This window comes from Taudactylus pleione, unplaced genomic scaffold, assembly GCF_031769625.1.
Source record: "Taudactylus pleione unplaced genomic scaffold, aTauple2 ptg000321l, whole genome shotgun sequence".
In the NCBI taxonomy this organism is placed as follows: Eukaryota; Metazoa; Chordata; class Amphibia; order Anura; family Myobatrachidae; genus Taudactylus; species Taudactylus pleione.
Window position 1 is genome coordinate 307,259 of NW_028284722.1, and position 26,535 is coordinate 333,793.

Sequence of the window (26,535 nt, forward strand, 5' to 3'; positions counted from 1 at the left end):
ACGCCTGCTATAAGACCTCAGGTTGCGTAGGCTGTCGCAGTGTATAATTTATGCACGCCCCTGCAACGGCATTGAAACGCACTGGCACACCTGCGTTCGCCCAACCACCCCTCCCGTCACCACCCACAAATGGCACTTCCTGTCAGTCACTCTGCGATGGGTCTGCGTAGCCTCTGGGATCGCAGTCCCGATCGCAGTGGCCGGTTCATGCAGGTGCACTGCGATATATATGCATGCGCAGAACAAATCAAACAGCCGATTACGTGAGTATTAGCAACTGCGATCCAAGCTGAATCAGGCCCACAGATCACTCCAGACCAAATTCTGGATGACAAATGTGAATGAATAAAATATTGAAAAAGCTGAACCCTTAGTATCTACTGCACATGACTGTCACTCTCTATAAGTATCCACATCTCCCATAATGCTTAGCCGTGGCACTGCATCACCAAGATGCAATTGACGTATAAGCAGCAGGAATAAGCCAAATTGCATTTTATTGTTTTAAACAGTTAATCTAAATGCACATTGTTACTGTATTTAGCCCTGAATATTATGCTGTTGATTCTTCTCTATGCAGCTTTATCGGACATTCTTTGGGAAACATCATAATTCGATCCGTGCTTACTCGTCCCCGTTTCCGGTATTATCTCAACAAGTTGCATACGTTTCTCTCTCTATCGGGACCTCATCTGGGAACGTTATATAGTAATAGCACGCTGGTTAGTACAGGTAAGTTGAGAAGTGATTACTAGTTAACTCGTTGGAACACTCTTTCCACCAAATGTTTTCTGGTGAAATTGGTGAGCTTCATTTGTTCATGCAAACTGACCCGTATAAGATGTTTTAGTGGATTCATAATTGTTTTTTTTTTTTTTTGTTATTAAAGTTGTGTGTTTTATTAATAATAATTAATAATAATACTTTACTTTTGCACTGTCTCTTGCTGGAGGCTGGAGCACGTCATAGCTTCAAGTTTGTTGTCTAATCGAGAAGTGTCGGCAGAGAGACGGCATTAGCACTCGTTCCTTATTACCTCTAGCCGTAGTATTTTTGTTGCAAAAGAATTACTACTGTATAAAGTAGCAGGTTAGAATGCTAATAGTCACGTGGCACGGCTACTGTAAGGGATCTATTTATTAACATTATGTTTACTAAAATAAAGTGAAAAAAGGTGTTTTGTGTTTTCACACCCGTTTCACATTATTTTAGTATCACCTACAGTTACTAAATGGCAATTGGAGTAGAATTTGTTAAATTCTATTCCAAACCCTAAGTATCACTTATTTTTAGTAATCAGATCGCATTTCCCATAATTGTAATGAGAAATGTGATCTGACCAAAGTTACTAAAAATAAATTGTGAAAAAATACCGGGGAAAGCCCTGTGATAATAATGCCACCTGGAGGTGGCGTTACCCAGGGTCTCCCCCGGTTACCGGACTCCTGCCCTGCTCTGACGGGGAGAGCAGAGCCCGGAGCCGGCCCCAGTGATCAGCTGTGTGTTCTAAACAGACCACAAGCTGATCTCTGCTAAACACATCACACGCTGATCACTGCTACACTGACCACACGCTGATCACTGCTACACACACCACACGCTGATCACTGCTACACCCACCACACGCTGATCACTGCTACACACACCACACGCTGATCACTGCTAAACAGACCACACGCTGATCACTGCTAAACAGACCACACGCTGATCACTGCTAAACAGACCACACGCTGATCACTGCTAAACAGACCACACGCTGATCACTGCTAAACAGACCACATGCTGATCACTGCTAAACAGACCACACGCTGATCACTGCTACACACACCACACGCTGATCACTGCTACACACACCACACGCTGATCACTGCTACACACACCACACGCTGATCACTGCTAAACAGACCACACGCTGATCACTACTAAACAGACCACACGCTGATCACTGCTACACAGACCACACGCTGATACACTGCTACACACCACACGCTGATCACTGCTACACACACCACACGCTGATCACTGCTACACAGACCACACGCTGATCATTGCTACTCAAACCACACGCTGATCACTGCTACACTCACCACATGCTGATCACTGCTACACACACCACACGCTGATCACTGCTACACACACACCACACGCTGATCACTGCTACACTCACCACACGCTGATCACTGCTACATACACCACACGCTGATCACTGCTACATACACCACACGCTGATCACTGCTACACACACCACACGCTGATCACTGCTACACACACCACACGCTGATCACTGCTAAACAGGCCGCAAGCTGATTCACTATAAAAAAAAGTAAAAAAACAAAGTAAAAAAAAACAAACTTACCTGACTCCAGGGACCGGTGAATGGGGCTCCCGTGATGTCCTCTCTCCGGTCAGCTGGTCTCCCATGATGCACTGCGGCCCGGTCGTCACCTGACATTGTCCCAGTACAGTATGGGATGTCAGCTGACCGGAGGACATGGAGGACATCACCGAAGCCCGGATCATGCAGGTAAGTGTAATTAAGGGAGAGGGGGGTCCGCGATCGCGGGGGTGGGGCTTGGCGATGGGGGCGGGACTTAACACCAGGGGGGGTAGCAGCGGTGGCTGCATGCGCGGGGCACTTGTCACGGTATTTTTTTGCGAAATTACTGTGATAAGTGTGCGGAGGGGATACGCAGGGATTTGCAGTAAGGGATTTGTAGTAAATCCCTGTGATATTGCCTGAATTCGCAATGCAAATTCACTCGGTAATATCACACTACAATCTGCATTACCAATGCGGATTGTAGTAAATAGGGTCCTAAGTCACGAAATCTGTGGCGCACCAAATGGGGCTATTTAGCATGATTTGGGAATATGTGGAGACAGCAGCACAATAGCCTAATCACTGATTGCAGTGGTCTGAGTGTCTGATTCAGAGCCAGACGCTATTTGCGCTCGCTCGTTCAGAAAAAGGGGGTGGCTATTTAAATGAACCTTTCGCTCTTTGCGGTCTGTTCACGCCTCTATGTCTGAACGAGTGAACAAAACATGCGGTCGTATTTTTGAAAAAGACGCCCCCTGGCCGCTCGCATCATACGTCATGTCCGCTATTTATTAGATTAATCGACTACATCGAACAGCGTATGAACTGCTCGCTATTCTTGTGGTTGGTTTTTCCTACCGCAATCATGCGAGCAGTTCTGACTTTAAAACAACCAAGTGACGTGGTCGATGACGCTGCTGTATTAATTATGCACACCCATAAAACGCCCGTTTTGACCTTTAAGCACGCCTGCGTTCTGATCTGCACTCCCCGTTTTCAAGCACCTTCCCCTGTTACCACCCACATACGCCTCATTCTGTCACTCAAAATAGCAGGCATTTGCTATGTAGCGAGCACACGATTTTCGGCCGCACTGACTGGTTCGAGCATGCGTATTACAATCCGTACGCATGCGCAGATGTGCGAACATCGCTCGGAACTAATGAGCGGGCCGCTTTCGAGCGGCTCTAAATGAAGCCCTGAGCCCCAGCCTGCGCTTCCACATACACCATTCTGTGCTTTCCAAAGTTCCTCACACGATCTTGCCAACAGCTGTACTACCTGGTCTCCCCTCAATAAATTCATATATCCCCAAAACTATTGGGAAGAATAATGTTCTGCTTTATGCTGACTGCTCGTACAAGGACAGTTGCATGCACAGGACAGTGTAGAGGGTATATTTGTATCTTCTGCGGACATCTTACCCAATACAATGGAACCCAATATAATTACCACTTTTTGGGGTCCTTTTTTTTGCCGTAGCCTTCCTTTGCATGACCCACTAAGAATAGACAGCCCACTACTGAGAAGTCCAATGGGAGTCTACTTAGGACTTAGGACACTATCTTATAGATGGCCCCAAATCATGGTTACCAGTCATGGTTAGAGCAGGGGCTCCTTACGTCTGTACCACAGGCTAGCTAATAAGGTGCCATAGGTTTTTCTTGTGACTTTTGGGGACCATAATGATTGTGGTAACAAAAATAGGCCACTCCAGATGTCCCAAACTTGTTCTTTACTCAGGCCAACAAGGCACACAACAGACCAACCATCACAGAGGCACCTAAGGTTCATCACTAAAGGGGTATGTTTAATAAAGGTTGATTTTAATCAATTTAAAATCTGGGGCTAAATCACACATTTACTAATACTTAAAAAAACAAATTTGTCTGTTAGTATGTGGATTGCTTTTGATCTTTTTTTTAAATCTGTCAAAATCAATTAAAATTGACCTTTGGCAAATATACCCCCATGGTTTCCCCATGGTATAGTGAAATGGTGGTTCGGGTAGCATGTTGCCCTGTTTTTAAAATGATCTACACTATGTAGACAAAAGTGATTGGACATCACCGCATAAGCGAAAAGCATACAATGCATACCATTGCACACAAGTTCCAAATGGCCACTAATGTGGCGGTTTCGACAAGAACACTTGGTAGGGAGGCCCATGCACTCGCACTTCTACGGAAACAACAAATGTTTTTATCAGGACGACAATGTCACATGTCATGTTTCCAGGGCGACGCTGGACTGGTATACAGAAAATTCGGTAACCCGGAAGGACTGGCCAGCTCCATATCTTAACCCATTTAGAACCTCTGGGATGAATTGGGTGCGTTCTAGGCCGACTCTACCTCTTTCAGTGTCACAGTTGGTCACTGTACATAAGGCAGAATGGCAGAGCATAACGCCTGCTGGTATCCAGGGACTTGTGGACAGTTTGCCAAGAAGGGTGTCTGCAGTAATCTCTGCATGTGGTGGACCTACAAAGTACTGACGTCAATACAATCTCACTGATCTATATGCTGTCAGCGTCCAATCACTTTTGTGTACATAGTGTACTATACTCTGAACAGTATTGGGCTGATTGTAAGACACACAATAAGGATCTGTAGTTATGGGCAGCCGAGGAAGCTTGTATGATTACCTTATTCTAATGCCAGTATCCATTCAACGACTGCAGGTTTTCGTGCATGTGCAAGCGGGAAGCTGTGGCATCCATTGTTTTTTTTTGTTGCCCGCCACAGCCATCATCATTAATATCTGCACTAGTGCCAGTCCCATGCTAGGTACATAGGTTCATGTGATACGTCTGCAGCAGGCTTCCCTTCCCGGTATGCACGACACAGAATCACAGGGAGCGGGATGAAATTGTTCATTATTATGCCACCTGCGAATGTCTGCACTTTTGAATCGATTGAATTTTCCTGCCCATCTCTTAATACATTCCCCGGCGATTATATATTTACTGAACTTCATTTGCTTGTAGCATTATTGCATTGTAAATACTACACCTAAAAAGTTTAACTTGAAAAACCAAGAGGATGAGAACAGATAGTGTACAACGCATCACAAATTAATAACAAGAGGAAGTTCCACTATGTATTTAGCTACAAAATAAAAATAAAAAGAAACATTTCCCAGCGACAGACATTTTCAGAGATATATTTATAACCTGCATCGGTCCCTGGAAATGTCTGAGCTTCTCTGTTTAACTAAGGTTAATGTTGATGTACCGGTAATCATTGATTTCATAGGAAATGTACTGGATGTTATTAATTAGTGGTATAATTAGGTTTGAAACATTTTACTCCATACCATCGGTGACATCATTGGTGATGTCATTTCCCAAGTGATTTTGTTTGAATGTTGTCATAAGAAAATATTTGCGTTTGGGCTCATTAAACTTCTAGTAATTATTTAATTTCTTTTATACTAAACTATATATCCTGTATATGGAAATAGTTTCCTGCCCTCTGCTATTGCAGGAATAATCTCCTCCGTGGCAGTAGGAAGGTGGATTTAGACGCAGCGAGGTGTAGAGTGGAGTTGTTATGGGTGGGAATATGGTCAGGAATGACCTTATTTGTGTCATTAATTAGTCATTTTATTTACATCCTCCAGGTTTGTGGCTAATGCAAAAACTTAAAAAGTCCGGGTCATTGCTACAGCTGACCTTCCGGGATAATGCTGATCTGCGCAAGTCATTCCTCTACCAGCTTAGCCAGAAGCCAGGTATGTGTAGAATATATTAAAATGACATATTATATATTGGTTTCTACATAAAATGGAACTTGCTTACGAAGTGCAGCACAAAATGCCTTGGCTGTGTCCTGGGGCACCCTGCAAACGTCATGCTGTATACCTACATGTACACGAGCAGTCTCCCACCGCAGCCCAGGACACAGCAGCATGTGCTGGGCTGCTGTGAGGTATGAGGGAACTGCTGTGAGGTGAGAGGGAGAGGGGGGGGGGCAGCACCGAGCCCCTCCAGCAAGCCCGGGCCTGGGTAATTAGTACTCACTCCTCCCCATCACGGTGCCCCTGGTTGGAGCCTTTAGAGCCACCACGGAGCAGTAAATATTCTTTGGACACTCTTATTCTTCCTGGTCCCATCGGCCCCACCTCCTTGACATGACATCATGACATCACATCTTTGGGAGGCGGGGCCGGCACAGGCTGGATTATAGCGTTGCTACGGCTCTGGTTGGATACATCTGAAGAAGGATACTGTGCACAAATTGAAACGTCACATCAAAGTCTAGTTTCCGACCACTTTGCAACCCTTCCTCCCATTAAATTAAAAACTGCTGCTGTTCTCCTGAGCTGTTGAGTCTCAGTTATGGCTTATAAGGAGACTAGACACGGGGATGGACAAATAGTTTCAGGCAATTCCAGAAAAAATAATTCCTTTCCCTTCCTACACCAGAAAAATATAAAGAAAAATATACTCTACCATTAAAAAACTGGCAAATGCTCAAAAGCACCATGGACAAAAATTTACAAAAAGTCGATTTTGGTCGATTTGGTGTTTTTCTGCATTATTCCGATGATTTTGCAAATTGGAGATTTACTAAAACCAATGGGAAATCGCATGAAAAATCCAACTTTAAAAGGCAATAGACGGCATTAGACCATCGGACTAAACATCATATCCTTTCCATAGACAGCAATAGAAATCCTGGAATTACTAAACATCTTGTTGTTAAAAATGAGAGAACCCGCAGAAAAATTGCATAACAACAGAAGAAATAAATACACCAGCCTTGGATCGGCGGATTTGTCTCATGCACTGCACAGAACAGTATGATCTGTGCAGACTTTGGTGTGTAAAAGTGTAAATAAATAGTTATTTATAAAAAAAAAAAAAATTGTCTCATCCCCCTCCCAAAATCATCTGAGCATATTAACTCAAAATGTTGCTTTGCTCCTCTTGGTGTAATTAGTATAACCTCATTAGGTTGCCCAAAACAAAACGTTTCTCTGTGTGGGTCCCTTTGGGAACATTTTGAAAGGTTGCATATAAGGAACATTGGACCTCATTCAGAGTCGATTGCTTGCTGCAAGCGATCGCTCTGAATGAGGGCAGCCGCTTACTTTTTTAAGTGCCGCCTCCTAGTCGATCGCTAGGCTGTGGGTTACCAACCACAGCTCTTGCGATTGACCAGGGTGATGGTTGCGATGGTCAAGACCATCGCGACCATCGGGGCTTGCGACGAGACCCTAAGATTGGTTCTCGTCAACCACAAGCCCCAGGGAGCTTCCTGCTCTGATCGAGCAGGAAGCTCCCCACTGACATCATTGCTGATGCCAGTGGGCCGCCCCCAAACGGCAAGCCTTCCATCGGGAATGCCTCCGTTTGGCCGGCCACGCCCCCTGCCCACCTCCCAAACGGGGCGAGCTGTCACTCACCATCGACAGCTCGCCCCCTTCGTGCGAGACCTGTAGTGACGGCTCCGACGTGCGCATGCCCAGTGGGGAAACATCGACCCGGTTGCGAGCGCTCAGCGCTTGCGACCGGGTCTGAATGACCCCCATTGATTATTTTAGGGTTCATACCTTTAATTCTACTAGGTGGGAAAAAAGGGAAAAGGGTTTAAAATATTTGATTGAAGGCAAAATGTAGACATTTCTTTGTTATGTCCTAAAATGTTTCATAAAGTATTTTTTTTATTATTAATAGTCCTTTTTTTTCATAGGTCTTCAATATTTTAAAAATATTGTTTTAGTAGCTTCACCACAAGACCGGTATGTGCCTTTTCACTCCGCCAGAATTGAAATGTGTAAAAACGCTATCAAGGACAAACATACAGGTAAAGGACGTTATTATATCAAATTAAATATATTGTTACTCAGTGGTTTCCTATGATGTTTGGAAGATGTCTTCCCGGTAACAAGCCTATCGGCTTCAATCTGCAAACCTGCCAATTTCACCAATTACTGTGTGTGATCACAATATTTTGCTAGTTACAGGAATACTATGCACTCTTCTGTGCAGGGAAGAATAAAACTAATGAACCAGTTTTTAAACACTGTTTTGTGCTGATGCTGCTGTAAAATACAGCAGCTGTAACAACAAGTATGCTCGGTTAGGGGCTTATAATTAGCACATGCTCATTAAGTCAGCTTGACTGGCTGTATTGCAAGTTGTTATTTAAACAGGGTCAATCAACAGGCTCTGATTCCGCTAAACTTTATTATATCAATAAGTTACAAATTATATAAAGTATAAAACAACAACATGTAACATTCTTACAGTTTTCTATTCATTAACAACAGTCATTTTTTATTATTATTTCAAAGTCTAAAATGTTACAATATATATTTATATATCCCTACACTGCTTATATGGTTATTTACAAAGTCTCAGTATAGTCTTACCATAAGTCACCCATAGTTTTATTATTTTAAACACCACTCTTAAGCTATTAAGCTTCATTTAACTAATATATAAGACACAGACAACTGTATAGAATTGGAAAAAAGAGGTCACAGACAAATTTATTTAGATCGGATTAGAAATTGAAAGAGTTAGTCCTGGTGGCGAATAAGCAGTGCTACCTCGGTCTACAGCTCATAATAATTGTTCGCTTTACCAAAAATGGGGTGGAGTTTTCCACCCCATGCGCAAGCCATCCCGGGTAGTACCACCTCCCCTTAACTGGCACAGTGCTGTCCCCTTAACTGGCACAGTGCTGGTCCCTCCTTAAGATGAAGACCTGGTTCTTCCGTAAAGTAGCAACCGACTCGCCTCTCTCAAAGGGGGGATGCTAGCCAAGCTCCGCTGCGCTAAATTGAGCCGCCGAGGAGCACTGCTTTCCACCTCCTGCGCCTCACCTGCTGGAAAAGAACATAATATACTCCAACGAATAAATATTGGTACAAACCAATTTCTCACAACGAATAAATAGTGGTACAAACCAATTTCTCACAACAAATAAATATTGGTACAAACCAATTTCTCGCAACGAATAAATATTGGTATAAACCAATTTCTCAATATGCTGGGTGGGTGGGATCACAAACTGGAAAGAGGCAATTGACTCCTCCTCCAGCCTTAATATACCACTGCTACACCCCGCCTCGACGGGGCAGCTAATAGGTTAACACATAATGATTGGCAACTGACCTCTACCAATTATAACTATCAACAAAAACCAGCTCTAACTAGTACTGTACCAAATAAAAAACAGGGTGCTTATATCTTCTCAAGCTTATTCAAGCATTCGAATATTTTACTATCCCTTTAAACCAGGACACTCATGAATTACACGGGTTCTGTGGCTGATTAGAAGCAGGTGGCATGCAGGCTTGTAGACAGTCAGCCACGGAACCTGTATAAGTCAGGAGTGTCTCGGTTTAAAGGGTTAGTATGGTTTATTTACTTTAATTATTTTCTTTTGGATAACATACGGAAATAGCTTTTGTATTATCTACCAAAAATGTAAAGATTTCGGGCGGGATGAATGACGTGTTGCATTCGGGATGCGATACATTTCGCCACACTTTGCATCCATGCCGGCTTTAATTACCCCGGTATGCATGTCGGAAAACGCAATAGCTTTCCATTGTGAATGAGGGGCTTCCAGGTCTATGACCTAGAAGTCCCTCTGGACTTCTGGGGGGTGCCGTGAGGGAACTAATTGGATCCTTCCAAGCGGGGGCACCATAAATAGAAGCCCATAGGCTTCTATTGGGCAACGCCTTCTGAGAAGGCCATTGCCCACCGCATAAAGCCCCGGAATATATTGCATTCCGGGGTATGATACATATAAGAAATGTGGTCAGATCCCCGAAAACGGCATTTTCTGGGGTTTGACCACATTTGTTGCAACCTGCGTCCTTCAACTGACTTGTATAGGTTCAGTTTAAAAACATATTTGTGTGGGCACTGACGTTCCCCTCTTTTCTCTATTCACTACAACTGACTTGGCAGGGGGGATGCAGTTTATAGACCGGCGGACTAAATGCCGCCGGTCTATATCTGGACACGAGAAGCCCGACGGGGGACTTGAGATAGGCGTCAAAATACCGAAGCCTATCTGAATCCCCACGGGGGTGGGGGGAGGGTTAGGTTTAGGGAGTGTAGCGGGGTTAGGGTTAAGTTTATGGTACTTACCAGGTGGCATTGGGATCTCCTTCTGTCGGGCTTCTCGTGTCAGGATTTGAGCCGCCAGCATTGCATACTGATTCCTGGCAGGGAACCAGTAATATTGTTATTATTACATTTCTTTTAACACTGTTGTAAGCAGCTTATCCTAAGTCCATATTAGGCATCATAATTGATTCTGAGTTTGGATCAAAGCAAAAAACAAAAACAAATGACTTTGCACCTTGGTAAAACTATGTGGCACTGAGGGTGGGGGGCATCTAAAATATGCAGAGAGAGATAGATTTGGGAAGGACATGTCCAAAGTCAAACCTAAATTGCATTTTAAAATGGGATTCAGTTCATCTGGGATGCCAGCCGTCGGAATCCCATCGTGGAAAGCCCGACTCGGGATTAAAGAAAAGTGTCGAAATCCCAACGCCTATCATTCAGCCCAATGCCAAAATCCCGACAGCTGTCATCCTGAACGAAGGTAAGCGAGGCATGTTAGCTGTTATCCACGGGGGAGGATTAGGTTTAGGGACCCCCGGGGGACAGAAGGGTTAGGCACATCCCCGGGAGGGTTAGATTAGGGGAAGGGGGGATAAGGGTTAGGCACCACCGGGGGGAGGTTAGGGTTAGACACCCCCTGTGAGGGTTAGGTTTGAGGTGCAGGAAGGGGGGGTTAGGTTTAGGCACTACAGAGGGGAGGTTAGGGTTATGGGGAGAAATGGGTAGGGTTTGGGTACTTACCTCCCTATGTCGGGATCTTGATGCATCGGGATGCCGCTGTTGGGATTTGAGCTATTCAGCCACCGGTATTTCTTACCCAACTCGTGTAAAATAGAGCTGTCTAGTATCTGTTGGCTACATGTAGTAGCAGCCAGTATTTACCCCCCATGAAAAAAATAATACATGTATTTGCCCCCCTTATTGTGTAACATGGTTTGTCCAAGTGCAAAGTTATCTGCTATTTTCAGCTTTTCTCCCAAATCAGAATCAGCTCCTTAGTTTTGTACTTTAGTGGAAAAACCAATATTTAAATTTTCAGGATAAGATAATATTAATAAGCTGCAATGGCGGGGTAGTGGGGGCAACACATACTGTATTTAGGAAGGTGCTCCATGGTTTACAGGTAGGTGAACATCCTTTTTCTGTACAAATGAGAAATCTCCTGGTGGTCGAAGGTACTGGAAGGTCTACATTGTCCCTTTGTTTTTAATGGGTATTTTTTTCCAGGTGAGGGTACGAAATTTATACCAAACTAGAATTTTGGGGGTAAGGCAGTTCTTTTTAATTTTAACTGACTATAAAGTGCTTCTTTACATAATTTTATTCTCAGTCAACATATCATTTAGTACTTTAATGATTAGTAACCAGTGGTTCCATTTAAAAAAAAAAAATTCTGTGATATCGATCCTTATAGGAGAAAAATGTTTAGTGGTGAATTTAAATTGTTGTACGAGTTCGCCATGAGAAGGGCTTGCAGGACCCAAATCGCACCACAAATTACATTTGCATTTCAATTCCAAACTCACATTCATTTTTCACAGGTGAAAAGCTAGAGAAAAATCTTTATTTTAAAGGTAAAAATGTTGAGATACAGTGCAACACTTCTTGTACACCCCTCCCAATAAATTATAATGCTATTGGAAGGGTTTAAATAGCATAAATGACCAATAAATTTATGTCAGTTTTCTGGTGAAATTCTCTAAAAAGTTCAATATTGGGTTATCTGCTGTTGGACAGGTATGTGGAGGTGTAAATGATGTAGGACAGGTATGTGGAGGTGTAAATGATGTGGGACTGGTATGTGGAGGTGTAAATGATGTAGGACAGGTATGTGGAGGTGTAAATGATGTGGGACAGGTATGTGGAGGTGTAAATGATGTAGGACAGGTATGTGGAGGTGCAAATGTTGTGGGACAGGTATGTGGAGGTGTAAATGATGTAGGACAGGTATGTGGAGGTGTAAATGATGTAGGACAGGTATGTGGAGGTGTAAATGTTGTGGGAAAGGTATGTGGAGGTGTAAATGATGTAGGACAGGTATGTGGAGGTGTAAATGATGTGGGACTGCTATGTGGAGGTGTAAATGATGTAGGACAGGTATGTGGAGGTGCAAATGTTGTGGGACAGGTATGTGGAGGTGTAAATGACGTAGGACAGGTATGTGGAGGTGTAAATGACGTAGGACAGGTATGTGGAGGTGTAAATGTTGTGGGAAAGGTATGTGGAGGTGTAAATGATGTAGGACAGGTATGTGGAAGTGTAAATGATGTGGGACTGCTATGTGGAGGTGTAAATGATGTGGAGCAGGTATGTGGAGGTGTAAATGACGTAGGACAGGTATGTGGAGGTGTAAATGTTGTGGGACAGGTATGTGGAGGTGCAAATGTTGTGGGACAGGTATGTGGAGGTGTAAATGTTGTGGGACAGGTATGTGGAGGTGCAAATGTTGTGGGACAGGTATGTGGAGGTGTAAATGATGTAGGACAGGTATGTGGAGGTGTAAATGACGTAGGACAGGTATGTGGAGGTGTAAATGTTGTGGGAAAGGTATGTGGAGGTGTAAATGATGTAGGACAGGTATGTGGAGGTGTAAATGATGTTGGACAGGTATGTGGAGGTGTAAATTATGTTGGACAGGTATGTGGTGGTGTAAATGATGTGGGACAGGTGTGTGGAGGTGTAAATGATGTGGGACAGGTATGTGGAGGTGTTAATGATGTAGGACAGGTATGTGGAGGTGCAAATGTTGTGGGACAGGTATGTGGAGGTGTAAATGATGTAGGACAGGTATGTGGAAGTGTAAATGACGTAGGACAGGTATGTGGAGGTGTAAATGTTGTGGGAAAGGTATGTGGAGGTGTAAATGATGCAGGACAGGTATGTGGAGGTGTAAATTATGTTGGACTGGTATGTGGAGGTGTAAATTATGTTGGACAGGTATGTGGAGGTGTAAATGATGTGGGACAGGTGTGTGGAGGTGTAAATGATGTGGGACAGGTATGTGGAGGTGTAAATGACGTAGGACAGGTATGTGGAGGTGTAAATGATGTGGGACAGGTATGTGGAGGTGTAAATGATGTAGGACAGGTATGTGGATGTGTAAATGATGTGGGACAGGTATGTGGAGGTGTAAATGACGTAGGACAGGTATGTGGAGGTGTAAATGATGTAGGACTGGTATGTGGAGGTGTAAATGTTGTGGGACAGGTATGTGGAGGTGTAAATGATGTAGGACAGGTATGTGGAGGTGTAAATAACGTAGGACAGGTATGTGGAGGTGTAAATGACATAGGACAGGTATGTGGAGGTGTAAATGTTGTGGGAAAGGTATGTGGAGGTGTAAATGACGTAGGACAGGTATGTGGAGGTGTAACTGATGTGAGACAGGTATGTGGAGGTGTAAATGATATGGGACAGATGTGTAGAAGTGTAAATGCTATGGGACAGGTATGTGGAGGTGTAAATGATGTGGGACAGTTATATGGAGGTGTAACTGATGTGGGCAGGTGTGTGGAGGTGTAAATGATGTGGGACAGGTATGTGGAGGTGTAAATGATGTGAGACAGGTATGTGGAGGTGTAAATGATGTCGGGCAAGTATGTGGAGGTGTAAATGATGTGGGGCAGGTATGTGGAGGTGTAAATGATGTGGGACAGGTAGGTGGAGGTGTAAATGATGTAGGATATGTATAGAGGTGTAAATGATGTGGGACAGGTAGGTGGAGGTGTAAATGATGTGGGACAGGTATGTGGAGGTGTTGTATTGATGGGAGAGGGGCTTTCGAACTTGGTGTTTAGTAACTTTTTTGCACTTCTATACCAGTGGAAAGTAACCTACTATATGAGAACTACAAGTCTCAGCCAGCCAGCGATGTGCCTAATTGTCCACACACCAATAGGAATTAAATCATATGCTTACCGTTTCAGGTCCTATCTACACTGAAATGATCAACAATCTTCTCCAGCCAGTGACCGAGTCCAAGGACTGCACGTTAATTCGACACAACGTATTTCACGCTCTGCCAAACACGGCCAATACTCTCATCGGACGCGCCGCACATATAGCCGTGCTGGATTCTGAGCTCTTTTTGGAGAAGTTTTTTCTTGTCACGGGGCTCAACTACTTCAAATAGTTCCTTATACTTCTGACGTTCTGGACTACCGACCATATTCGTAAACCAAAAAGTTTCTGAAGTGCGGAACGTTGGCGTGTCATCATGCTGACATATCAGTGGGGGAAAAAAAGAAAGCATGGCCTTTATCTCTCTGTTCCTTTCACTGTACTTTTTGTGAACAACCGAGTAGCATTGTATAGTCTAAGTCTTTCAATTATTCTATCAAACAAGGAGTTTTCTTTTATGTAATTAATGAACAACTACTCCATGAATTGAGGTGCACTGACAGATATATCGTTACGATATGAATGATAACGATATCGTTCAATGATATATCGTCCATATCGCGCCATTTGTTTGTAACCAAAGTTGACCGATGCGCACTCCCACAGACGATCACCGATATCTTTTGTTGTCCGTGCTGCAAGGCCAATGTGGACGATATCGGTGAACGATCAAATCGCTACGTGTGTACACACCTTTAGAGTACATGCTGGGATTTCTTGAGAACAGACTATCCTGTCACTGACAGGTGAGGGAGGAAGGGGCAGGTGGCAGACCCAGGCCCCCGCTGGGCCATCCATTAAGCCCAGGCCCGGGTAACGATTACTGTTCTCGGCGACCCTGTCCCTGGTAGGCAACCTGTGGCCCTCCAGCTACTGTGGAAATTCACATCCCAGCATGCCCTACTACTGTTTTGCTGTTATAGCATGCAAAAAAATGTGGCAGGGCATGCTGGGATATGTAGTTTCACAGCAGCTTGAATGACACAGGTTGCCTTCCCCTGGAGAATAGAAAGGTTCTTGATCCTTATTTTTATCTACAGGTAAACATTTGTTCAGTACTGCAGGAGGAAAAGTATGAGGCATCCAGCTTGTAGAGTAATTGGGGTGCAGCGCATGAAGCTGCCAGTGACTTCAGGAGAATGAGGCGGCTGGTGATGGCTCATTAAGACCCACATTTTATTTTACAAGTTGGGCCACCAAGTCTTACTGTCATAACTTCTTACTGCCTGCAGGGGTCACTATTTCCACAGCTGATCAGTAAGCGTTTTACCTTACAACTAAAGCATTCTCTATACGTAATATATTAATTAGATACTAAGGGGTAAGTTTACTAAGGTGCCGATTTCTATTCTATGTCATCCGAGATCAATCTCGGATGACATCGTCCGTATTCATGCGCTTTATTTTTCAAACAGGTTACTGAAATTACCAAGCTGCCGATTTGTTGTCATTCATGTTGATCGATGGTGTTTTCATTCGTAACCATTCGTAATTTTCATTCGCATTTTGCGTTCGATTTTGATCATCTTGGCCGAACATGGAAGGATTTTGCATCTGCTCGTATTGAGCCAATGCATACGCAATCACTCTAACTCGGCCGATTTCGCAAGTTCCGAAAGAGACCGTGCGTGATTGGTTTAAAGTGTCATACGTGTGGGTGGCACACATTAATGTATGGTGTTAGTGTGCTATTGTGTAATGTTTTGTTTTGTTGTTAAATTGAAAACACTGGGTACTTACAGATGTGTCCACATACATCTATCCTCCACGCGCTACAAGTCGCGCCACACATAAGGCGGGAGCTCCGTGGATCTCGGTTGCACCGAATATCTTTTTGTATGACCTTTTTTTTCCTTTAAATGCATCTTTTTCACACTGTGATGTGAATAGATAGCACTAGCAGCTTCTGCTGATTAAAATGATATGCAGCATGCCTATGTTGTGTGTCGCTCACAGAATGTAGGCATGCTGCATATCATGTTAATCAGCAGAAGCTGCTTGTGCTATCTATTATGCATTGGAAGGTAAAAAGTTGCACAAAAAGACGCCTGGCGCTACCGAGTCATGCCACGGCATGTACAGTATGACTTCGCCAAGAGATGTTCTATTTGGGATTTCTATTTGGGTTTGTTTTAGCATCGGCCGTGATGACAAATTTGAATCCTTAGTAAATTTCCAGGTCCTATCGATGTCTATGGTAAAAGGCTGCAGAGTTGGATCGATGGTCTTTTTGTCAGAAAACATGTTACCATCCGAGTTTCAGGTCTTCTCGACCGATTTTTTTCCCTTTAGAATGGGACAAACTCAGGCGATTTTACCGTTTAGTAAATTGCGAATATGCATTTAACATGCGATTTAGCCGCATTCAAATTAATTTGAGCTTATTAAATTTACTAAGGAGAAGGATTGTACATCCTTACATATTTTGAAACATGCGCTTTTTTATTCTAAATATACATTGTAAAATTCCATTATATTTAATTATTTTTTACACGTGTGATGAAAGTTTTGCTATAATTTGAGGTTGAGAGAAATTCAACACAGAATATTTCACTTTTCAGCCCAAGAGCCTGATCCAGCAATGTACACAATCGCAGCTGCGATTTCGTACAGAACGCAGCTGCATAAATAAGCTAATGCTTGCCAAAGCACATCCGGCATAGGGACGCCATCTGCTGCTTTCTCATATCCGTACAGCCTCACTTTTCTGTGTATACATTGATCCCGTCGACGCACATCGGTCCGCCATGCAACATCTACAGCAGGTCTGACCAGCCGCAGACACTACAAGCCTTGTCGCACGCAGTGAGTACATAAGCTGCAAACGCAGTTCCTAATTTATACACGCCCATGAAACGGCGTTCAAATGGGACAGGCTCGTCTGCGTTTTTCTGGCCACTCCCCCGTCACCACACCCAAAGGCTGACAGCCTGTCACTCACTTTGCAATGGATTCCTTCGTGCATCCTTAATCGCAATGCGATCGCGGTAAACACAGTGCAGCTTGTACGCATACGCATGGGCAAGCAATCGCTCAACTGCGTCCGTAATCGCGATTGTGTACGCTACAGAATCAGGCCCCAAGTGCTGTACGTGACATAGCTCTGTTGTACGATTTTACCAGCATGTGTTGGAGTGAATGGCACTTAAGAAAATATATATATTTTTGCATAACTGCACCAGCGTAATCACATCCACCACACGCCGCCAGTCCCAGCATAGAAGGTGCCACAAAAGATTAAGGGGAATATTTATTAATTATCAGGTCCGGGACCCGATAATGAGATGTGAAAAAATATTGCTATGGGGTCCCTATAAGTCTTGCTGCACCCCTGGATGCGTCTCTTCAATGTACAGGATGCTAATTCCTTAGGATCACACCTTCATTAAATAAAATGTTACATTTTCCTCCAGATACAGTTTGGTTTATCATCTTGCAATATATATATTTTTTTTAATGAATCAAGAGATAAAATATAAACAGTTCTGTTTCATCAGACACAGGATTGAATAGGGGCTGAGTGCATTGAGTGGTCGTTATTTTGATGTGCTATGCTTCAGGGGATGGGGACAGAGGGCACGTTATTTTAAACATGTTTCAAGTAGGACTTTATTTATATATAATGTGCTGACATAGGGATGTTTTTCAGAGAGACGGGATGGGGTTTAAATATCTTTGGGAGCAGTTGTCCATTCATAGAGAGCACTAGCAGATCTTGAGATGTGTGTGATCCCGTGCAGTAAGGGCTGGGGATGAGGTAGGCAATGGCTTGGAGGGGTGGGGATAAAACACTGGGTAATGGGATCAGTAATTCCTACTTCATACTTGCCGACAATCAGCTCCAGCCTTCCAGGAGGGAGCTGATTGTTGGCTAACAGCGGGGGGCGGGGTCGGCCATTGGGGGCGGGGCTGGTCATTTTGTTTCACATTGGGGGCAGAGCCGCACGATTGTGTCATCGTGGCCCCGCCCCCTCTTCACAATGCCGTTATTTTCGGCGTTGTGAAGCAGGGGCGGGGCCACGATGACGCGATTCAGCGCGAATCGCGTCACCGGCCCCTCCCGCTGCAGAGGTTTCTAGTTTTTTCAGGGGGGTGGTAGGGAGGGTCGGAGACTTCCGGGAGGATTGCCTGCCTTTCCGGGGGGCCAGGAGCGGCACCCGAAAATCAGGAGGCTCCCGGCCACATCGGGAGGGTAGGCAAGCCTGTCCTACTTAAACCTTTGTGAGCATTCGAAAAATAAGTTGGATAGAATGAGGCTTTGGGGAACGGTGCTGTGACTCTCCCGCCTGCGTTTCTCGCATCTCATTTCAGTAGCTCACAAATTTAAGGTGCGTTTAGCTGGGAACTCTCCAATCCATCCAGCTCCTCCTATTAGAAGATGCCAAATTCTCACTGTCCCCCACTGCCACAGATGGTAACGTCCTGAGAGAGGGAACAAGTGCATCACTACTTCTATAAGATGGGCGCATTTGCTCAAAACCGGTGCACGGATTCCAAAGACAGAAGGGGCAACTTTTTTATTTTTACATTTATAACTAACCCTTAGGGGTATATACAGTATACTAAAGTGAGAATTTTTAGAGGTGGAGATGTTGCCCATAGCAACCAATCAGATTCTATTTAACATTTAACTAGCACCTTCTTGAACAGTGGTGTCAAACTCCAGCTGCAGTGGGACTACGCATCCCAGCATGCACCACCACAGTTATGCTTTTAGGACATGCTAAAACTGTGACAGGGCATGCTGGGATATATAGTCCCACAGCAGCTGGGTGGCCACGAGTTTGACACCCCTGTTTTAGAAGATAACAGCTAGAATCTGATTGCTTGCTATGGGCAACATCACTTCTAAAAACTCTCACTTTAGTACATTTTCCCCTTAATGTGCTGTTATAGCTCTATAAACGTTATTTACTAAGTAAATGTATTTACGAGTGAAAAGGGCAGTTTAATAATGTCCATTGTACTGTATATCACAGGGTATAATTTTCTGCATAACATTGTATCAGTCCAATGATTACTCTGTATACTGTATACTTATTCTCTCTCTGCCATAGCAGTCAGTGGGGCCAATTATTTAGTACAATACAACAATCATTTGATAGAGGTCTGCAGACCTGTATATGGGACATGGGAATACCATATATAAAAATTACGACATTGATTATTATTTAGCCAATCACATAAGGTCAATTTCCACCTTCCGTATAAGAGTCAACTGTATAAATTTTTTGTTAAATAAAAAGGTACAATTACAATTGTTCTCCACGGGGACCAAATGAAGATAGTTCTACAATATAGATGGCGTTACCCAATAGAAGCATGCCTATGGGCGCCCGCATTCCTCTGTGCATACGCAGAAGGACTCTGGTGGGACATCTGGGTCATAAACTCGGAAGTCCCTCTATCGCAAAGGACAGATCTTATCGGTAGAGCTGTCCCTTGCGATTTTCCAGATACATACCGGTGATAATATTGCCGGTATGTACCCGATAACTGGTGGAATGTTTAGTACATACCGCCCCCTCTGAACCTGCTTTCAAGCAGAATAAAAAGCAAACATATAGTGGTATATTTACTAAAGGTGGATTTTAATCGATTTAAAATCGATCAAAATCGATTAAAATCCACCTTTAGTAAATGTACCCCATAGAGTCTTAATAATTAAGTAATTTAAAAGTAATCAGGACACTCTGAATTGACATGATTTACGTTACCAATCAGATGCATTCTAATTAATACATGTTCCCACCTCCGCTCTGCACATTACAGGGCTCAATAAACAAGATTCCATCATTTCCTTCATTTAGATACTATGTAATAAAATCTAAAACAAAGAGAAATTGTGTAGTTAGTGGAACAATTGGATTAGTCATCTAGTGTCACCCCAATCCCTCACTTTCCATGATCTCTTTGTCTTTATAATTCTACTACTAAAGCCGGGATCACACTATAAGATAAATCAGATTGGAACGATATATCGTGCGGATGGTATAGTGTGTACGCCCGATTGCACGTGCACGACCGGGAATTCATTGCATGGTCCTCTCTGCTGTGCTGCACAGTAGAAGGAACGAGGAAATGAATGACATAATGCTGCTACAAACGGAAAGCAACGATATATCGCGTAGTATGCCGGGTTGCGTAAAGTGTACGGCGCTTGCAAAATATCGCGTACTACCATCGCTGTGTACACACATATGTACCCAGCTAAACTGCATGAACGATATTTTGTGGGAAAGTAGAAGAACATCATGCTGGGGACTAGGAAGGAGAGCCAGCGCAATGGATAAAGGATGCCCAGTACCCATATGTGAAATATATATATATATATATATATATATATATATATATATATAGTGTAGTTGTAATATGTGTGTGTGTGTGTTTGTGTGTAAATATTTTGTGTGTAATGTATTCATGTAGTATTTATTATTTATCAAAAAATATATTCATGGGTTTTACTATCCTTGGAAGTATATATTATGTTACCATTTTAATTTGTTAGAAGCCATTCGCTTCATGTTCATTCTAATATGACTATATGAAAAGATTATTATTGTTCTATAAATATATTGTTGGGGAGGCGTAATTAAAACAAAGTTAATGACATAAATTAGACATAGAGTATATAGTAATTTTATATGGTGTAAATAACTCAGAATGCTTACCAGCGATGAAAAGTATTTTTCTACAGTATAATCTGTATGTCGCCAAAACCATGTTGAATATTTCAGCAATAACTGTTCATTATGGAGTTGACATAATGTGTCTTTTACTCTGTTTTATACAACAGCTGCCGTCTATTGTAAATAGTGTAAAGAGATAACCTGTATGTGATCACTTATTCTATACAGTTGTACAATGTAACAAAACGCCTTTGAATGTTCTAAATGACTGTATACAACCACTATTTTCAATGATGTTTGAAAATAATTTGTGAAGCAAATGATAAATGTTATTTACAGCTTACATTATTAACCAACTGCTATATTTATATACGTTCAATAGTGTATCTGTATTTAACAACAATGGCGTCACTCACCTTGGTGACACCTGGTGCGGACTGGGTCCGGAGAGTATAGTAGTACGCGCAGCTGTAAAAAGGAGAATGGCCTTGTGGGTAGGGGCGTGGCCTGAACCCTCGTTTTAGTCACTCCTGGGGTCCCGGAGATGCGAACTTCCCCCAGGACCAGTTTGAGTGCAGTGCCGGCTCCCTCACTGTGTCAGGAGCAGAGTGCTGCATGTAACGCTACAGTGCAGCACCCGGCTCCTGTCCTGAGGAGAAGTCAGCACTTCAGTGTCACCTCTCGGCAGGTGACACCGAGTGCGGCCCGCACCTTCCTCCCGCCCCCCGCACCCGCCTTGTGACGCCACTGTTTACCAATATATTACTGCCTTTATGGTGATTTTAAACCTTGTTAGTGTTGAATGCCTGTTATTTCCATCTCCGTGACTTGTACTATGTTAACATGAAGGTAGGGATTTATATTCCCTATGACGTGACATTTGCTAAGTTTATAAAATCCGCTTATTACCACTTTCAGGTTCAAATGCAGTAAAAGGGGGAATTTGTTGTTATAAATTTACCTACAATCAGGGCCAGATTAATGTGAGTGTGGTACCCAGGGCAACTAACTTGTGAGGCCCCTACCAATAAAATTATCAATATGATATGCTGTGATGGTATTAAAAAGTATTATGTCTAAATACTCCCAGGCCCACATATTTTAAAAACACTGTAGTGTCCTCAGTTCACATTATGCCACACAGAACCCCCAGTTCACATTATGCCAGACAGAAACCCAAGTTCACATTATTCCACACATATACCCCAGTTCACATCATACCACACAGAACCCCCAGTTCACATTATGCCACACAGAAACCCCAGTACACATTGCACTACACAGAAACTCCAGTACACATTACACCACACAGAAACCTCAATTCGAATTACACCACACAGAACCCCAGATCACATTATGCAGCACAGAAACTCAGTTTACATTATGCCACACTACACCCCAGTTCACATTATGCCACACAGAAAACCAAGTTCACATTATGCCACACAGAACCCCCAGTTTACATTATGCCACATAGAAATCATTTTTACATTATGCCACATAGAAACCTCAGTTCACATTACACCACACAGAAACCCAAGTTCACATTATGCCACCCAAAACCCCCAGTACACATTGTACCACACAGAAACCCCAGTTCACATTATGCCACACAGAAACCCCAGTTCACATTATGCCACACTAAAACCCCCAGTACACATTGTACCACACAGAAACCCCAGTTCACATTATACCACACTAAAACCCCCAGTACACATTGTACCACACAGAAACCGCAGTTCACATTATGTCACACAGAAACCCCAGTTCACATTATGCCACACAGAAACCTCAGTTTATATTACACCACCCAAGTTCACATTATACCACACATAAATCCTTTCATATTATACCACACAGAAACCCCAGTTCATATTATGCCACACAGATTCCCCAATTCATATAAAGCCATATAGAAACCCCAGTTCATATAAAGCCACACAGAAACCCCAGTTCACATTATGCCACACAGAAACTCCAATTCACATTATGGCACACAAAAATCTATTTCACATTATACTACATAGAAACTCAAGTTTACATTGTGCCACACAGAAATCTCCATTTATAGTATGTCACACAGAAACCCCATTTCACATTATGAGATTCAGGGGGAGAATGGAACCATAGGGTATCCTGTACCTGCAGCCTAAGGAGATCTAAGGGTATCCCCAACCCTTAGGGTACAAATTGAAATACAAATGGAGGGTAAAAACATAAAACATGTCTGTGACAGAAAACTGTTACTAGGCATTCCCTTATGTGCCCATCCAGGGAGGGCACATGTGCATGTATCTGGGAAGAGCCACAATTAATAAAAATAGAACTGGTAACTACAAAATAAATAACCAGATGTTTATAACATAGGAATAACCCCAACAGGTTTAACAGATTTGAATAATGTATTTATTTATAAATGGCATTTTTATAATACATTACTGTTCTATCCTGGACAAATATGTTAACATAATAAAACAAGTTTTCACTATAACAGACAGTCAGTATGCAACTAAGTATAAAATGTATTTAAAAAAAAATCATGCAGCATCAAAAAATACTGTATAAGCATAAAATTATATACAGTGAGTAACTCTTTTACTGCTTGGGGAAGTGACCAGGAGAACTTCCCCAAGCAATCTTATGTTTTATTTTTTGGTTCATTTTTGGTCTATATGAGTTTATGCTTATATGTTATTTTGTTTGATGCTGAATGTTTTTTTAATTAATTTTATACTCTGCTGCATACTCCTTTTCTATTTTATACAGCATTATCTCAATACTACACACCTGGAAGGAAACTAGTTATAATTACTTCCCTAGGTATACACTTGAATTACTAAAGGAATTTTTTATTTTATTGTAAACCACCATGTATTCAATAACATATACTCTATACCTCACTGTACCACTCAGGTGAGTGACCCAAAAACATCACGCCCAATTATGCATATTTTAAAACTGGGACTTGATTTTAAAAGTTTCCCATAAATTTTCTTTGTTTATTACACTTGACATCTTTAGTTTTGCACGGAAAATATGTGTTAATTATTTTTTTTACGTACATTCTATGAATAATGATTATTATAATGATTAACAATTAACAGAAAGCGGATTGCTCTGCCTAACTTTGCCAAAAGTGCCGCCAAATTTCCCCAATAATTTTTATAAATTTTACTTTTAAACCCCATTAAACTTCCGACATCACATATTTTTAAAATGTACGTGTGTCCTGCTGAATCGTGGCTCTGCATAATTTCAATTATTGGATGTCATATAGTAAATGAATACGCACTTGTCCCTGACACCACTAAGGGCATTGGGGAACTCTGTCCAACTTTAAAAATATGAAAATATTTGCAAATGGCAATAACATCGACTGTATTTTAAGTTTTTATTTTTGTCTGGAATGGCTATTTATGTGGCTCACAGGAGAGTGATTATATTATCATAACCTCAAGGCATTTAAAGTTGGAAATGTCAGCGACTATAGGAACACTTTCATAATCTATTCTGTTATGGACTATTTCACTCTCAAGGAGAAAATAAGCTTCTAATCGCGGTGCCTGGAGGGTTTCTCAATGGTAAATGTCAGCAGCGAGCGGGCAAAAACAGTACTAGCCATGAAACTGTGCCGGTAGCATCTCATTAGGTCAATTTCAGGCAGTGACACAAAGACAAGGTAAAAATGTGTCACGCAAAAATTGTCTTGTCTTTGAAAGGGCTTTAACGTTAACAAAACAAATCTATGTATATTGTCGTGAAGTTATGTAATTAAAATGAAATACTTTACCCCTGGCTTACATAATATAACGAATGTAATGCTGAGAGCCACTGTAACAGCTTACTGCTGACTGGTTACCAGTAGCTTACAAAATGTATAATAACAGTTTGGAAGTCATAAGCCGGTCATCAGTGCTACTATGGTTCCATTATTTTTCTACATTTGCTTTTCCCGTGATTGTGGTTGTGGCTTTTTGCATTGTGAAAGAAAAATATATAAATAAAATTATATTGTTGATTACTATTAGTGTGATAGTATGTGTGTTATTTTCAAGTCATCAATTCATTGTACAGGTCTACATTGTATGTATCAATGAAAAGTCCAACTGTGACCAAACTTATTTGTTTGTATTGACTCGTGTGCTGAGTTGCAAATCTCCTAATATAAGAAAGGCAAATCGACCTGTATATCACTTCTTTTTTTTTTTCTAATGACCAAACAAGTAAATGGAAGTCATCAATTCATTGTGGAGAGTAGAGCAGGAAATTATATTTGTAAGGTGATTTGCACAATCTCCTGAAATAATCTCACTGGTTTCAGACTGTTGAACGGAGATAAGTGAGGTTTTCTATCCATTTCAATGAACCATGCATTTCAATTGCATTTCAACAGGTGCGGATAGACCAGAAAAATGTATTATCAATTGAAAAAAATAGGACATGCTCCATAAAGTAAAACAATAATATACATACAAGAAGCAATACATATTAAATACTATTGTGAAACTACAAGTTCCATTGACCGCTGACATACTGTATATAGAGCTATAAAAGTCCTGCCACTACCTGGGACCTGTAGAACTATAAGCTCCAGCATGCCCTATCAGCCTAGGCAGGCTGGAACGGTTTTCTCAGTAGTATATCATTGCTTTGCCACAAGCTACATTGTATCTATTGTTTGTGTTATTTTGGCATCATTTGGCGTAATGTCCCTAGTCTCTGTGCTGATATGGTTCTACTGCAGGATATCAGTTTCAGTTCCAGGAGCTACATACAGGGGGCTCTTTACAGGGAAGATTTTAATCATTCACATCAGTCCCTGCCCCAGTGGAGCTTACACTCTATATTCCCTTTCACAGGTACACACACACGCTATCCGAAACCAATTTATTTTCTACCAATACAGTAGGTTTTTGGAATATGGAAGGAAATTGGACCACCCGGAAGAAACAAACGCTAATAAAGGTAAATAGTATATAAACAAATACCATTACAACAAAACAACAACATGGTGCTTATCAACAGTGCTGCCCACGGCATCTGCTCGGTTTACTAATACGTGATATTCAGCCCTGATCCTCAGTTGATCTCTTTTCTGCCACGCCTCATTCTTTGTTTGCCTGTATGCTAGTACTCTAATAATAATAATAATAATAATAATAGTAGTAATAATAATAATAGAAGTGGTTGGGGGAGGTGCTGTGAGGTGGACATTGAGGGGCTAGTGGGGTCTTGTGAGGGGGACATTGAAGGGGCTGGAGGAGGTGCTGTGTGAGCTGGACATTGAAGGGGCTGGGGAGGTCCTGTGAGCTGGACATTGAAGGGGCTGGGAGAGGTCCTGTGAGCTGGACATTGAAGGGGCTGGGAGAGGTCCTGTGAGCTGGACATTGAAGGGGCTGGGGGAGGTCCTGTGAGCTGGACATTGAAGGGGCTGGGGATGTGCTGTGAGCTGGACATTGAAGGGGCTGGGGGAGGTCCTGTGAGCTTGACATTGAAGGGACAGGCAGTGGCAAATGCAGGATTTCTAGAGGGGGGTTTCCAAATGCGTGATTTTAGATTGAGTGTGGTCTGTCCATGAAGAAGGT

General features: G+C 42.4%; 1 protein-coding gene across 1 annotated transcript in view; it reads left to right on the top strand.

Moving 5' to 3' along the window:
* The window catches only part of FAM135B (family with sequence similarity 135 member B), a 174,395-nt gene extending 159,842 nt beyond the window's left edge, over nucleotides 1–14,553 (top strand). The window contains exons 16-19 of the mRNA XM_088443003.1: nucleotides 581–732; nucleotides 5,945–6,055; nucleotides 8,020–8,133; nucleotides 14,348–14,553. Of these exons, the coding sequence (XP_088299129.1) occupies nucleotides 581–732; nucleotides 5,945–6,055; nucleotides 8,020–8,133; nucleotides 14,348–14,553 (583 nt within the window). The remainder of the gene's footprint in view (nucleotides 1–580; nucleotides 733–5,944; nucleotides 6,056–8,019; nucleotides 8,134–14,347) is intronic.
* The last annotated feature ends 11,982 nt before the right edge of the window (nucleotides 14,554–26,535 follow it).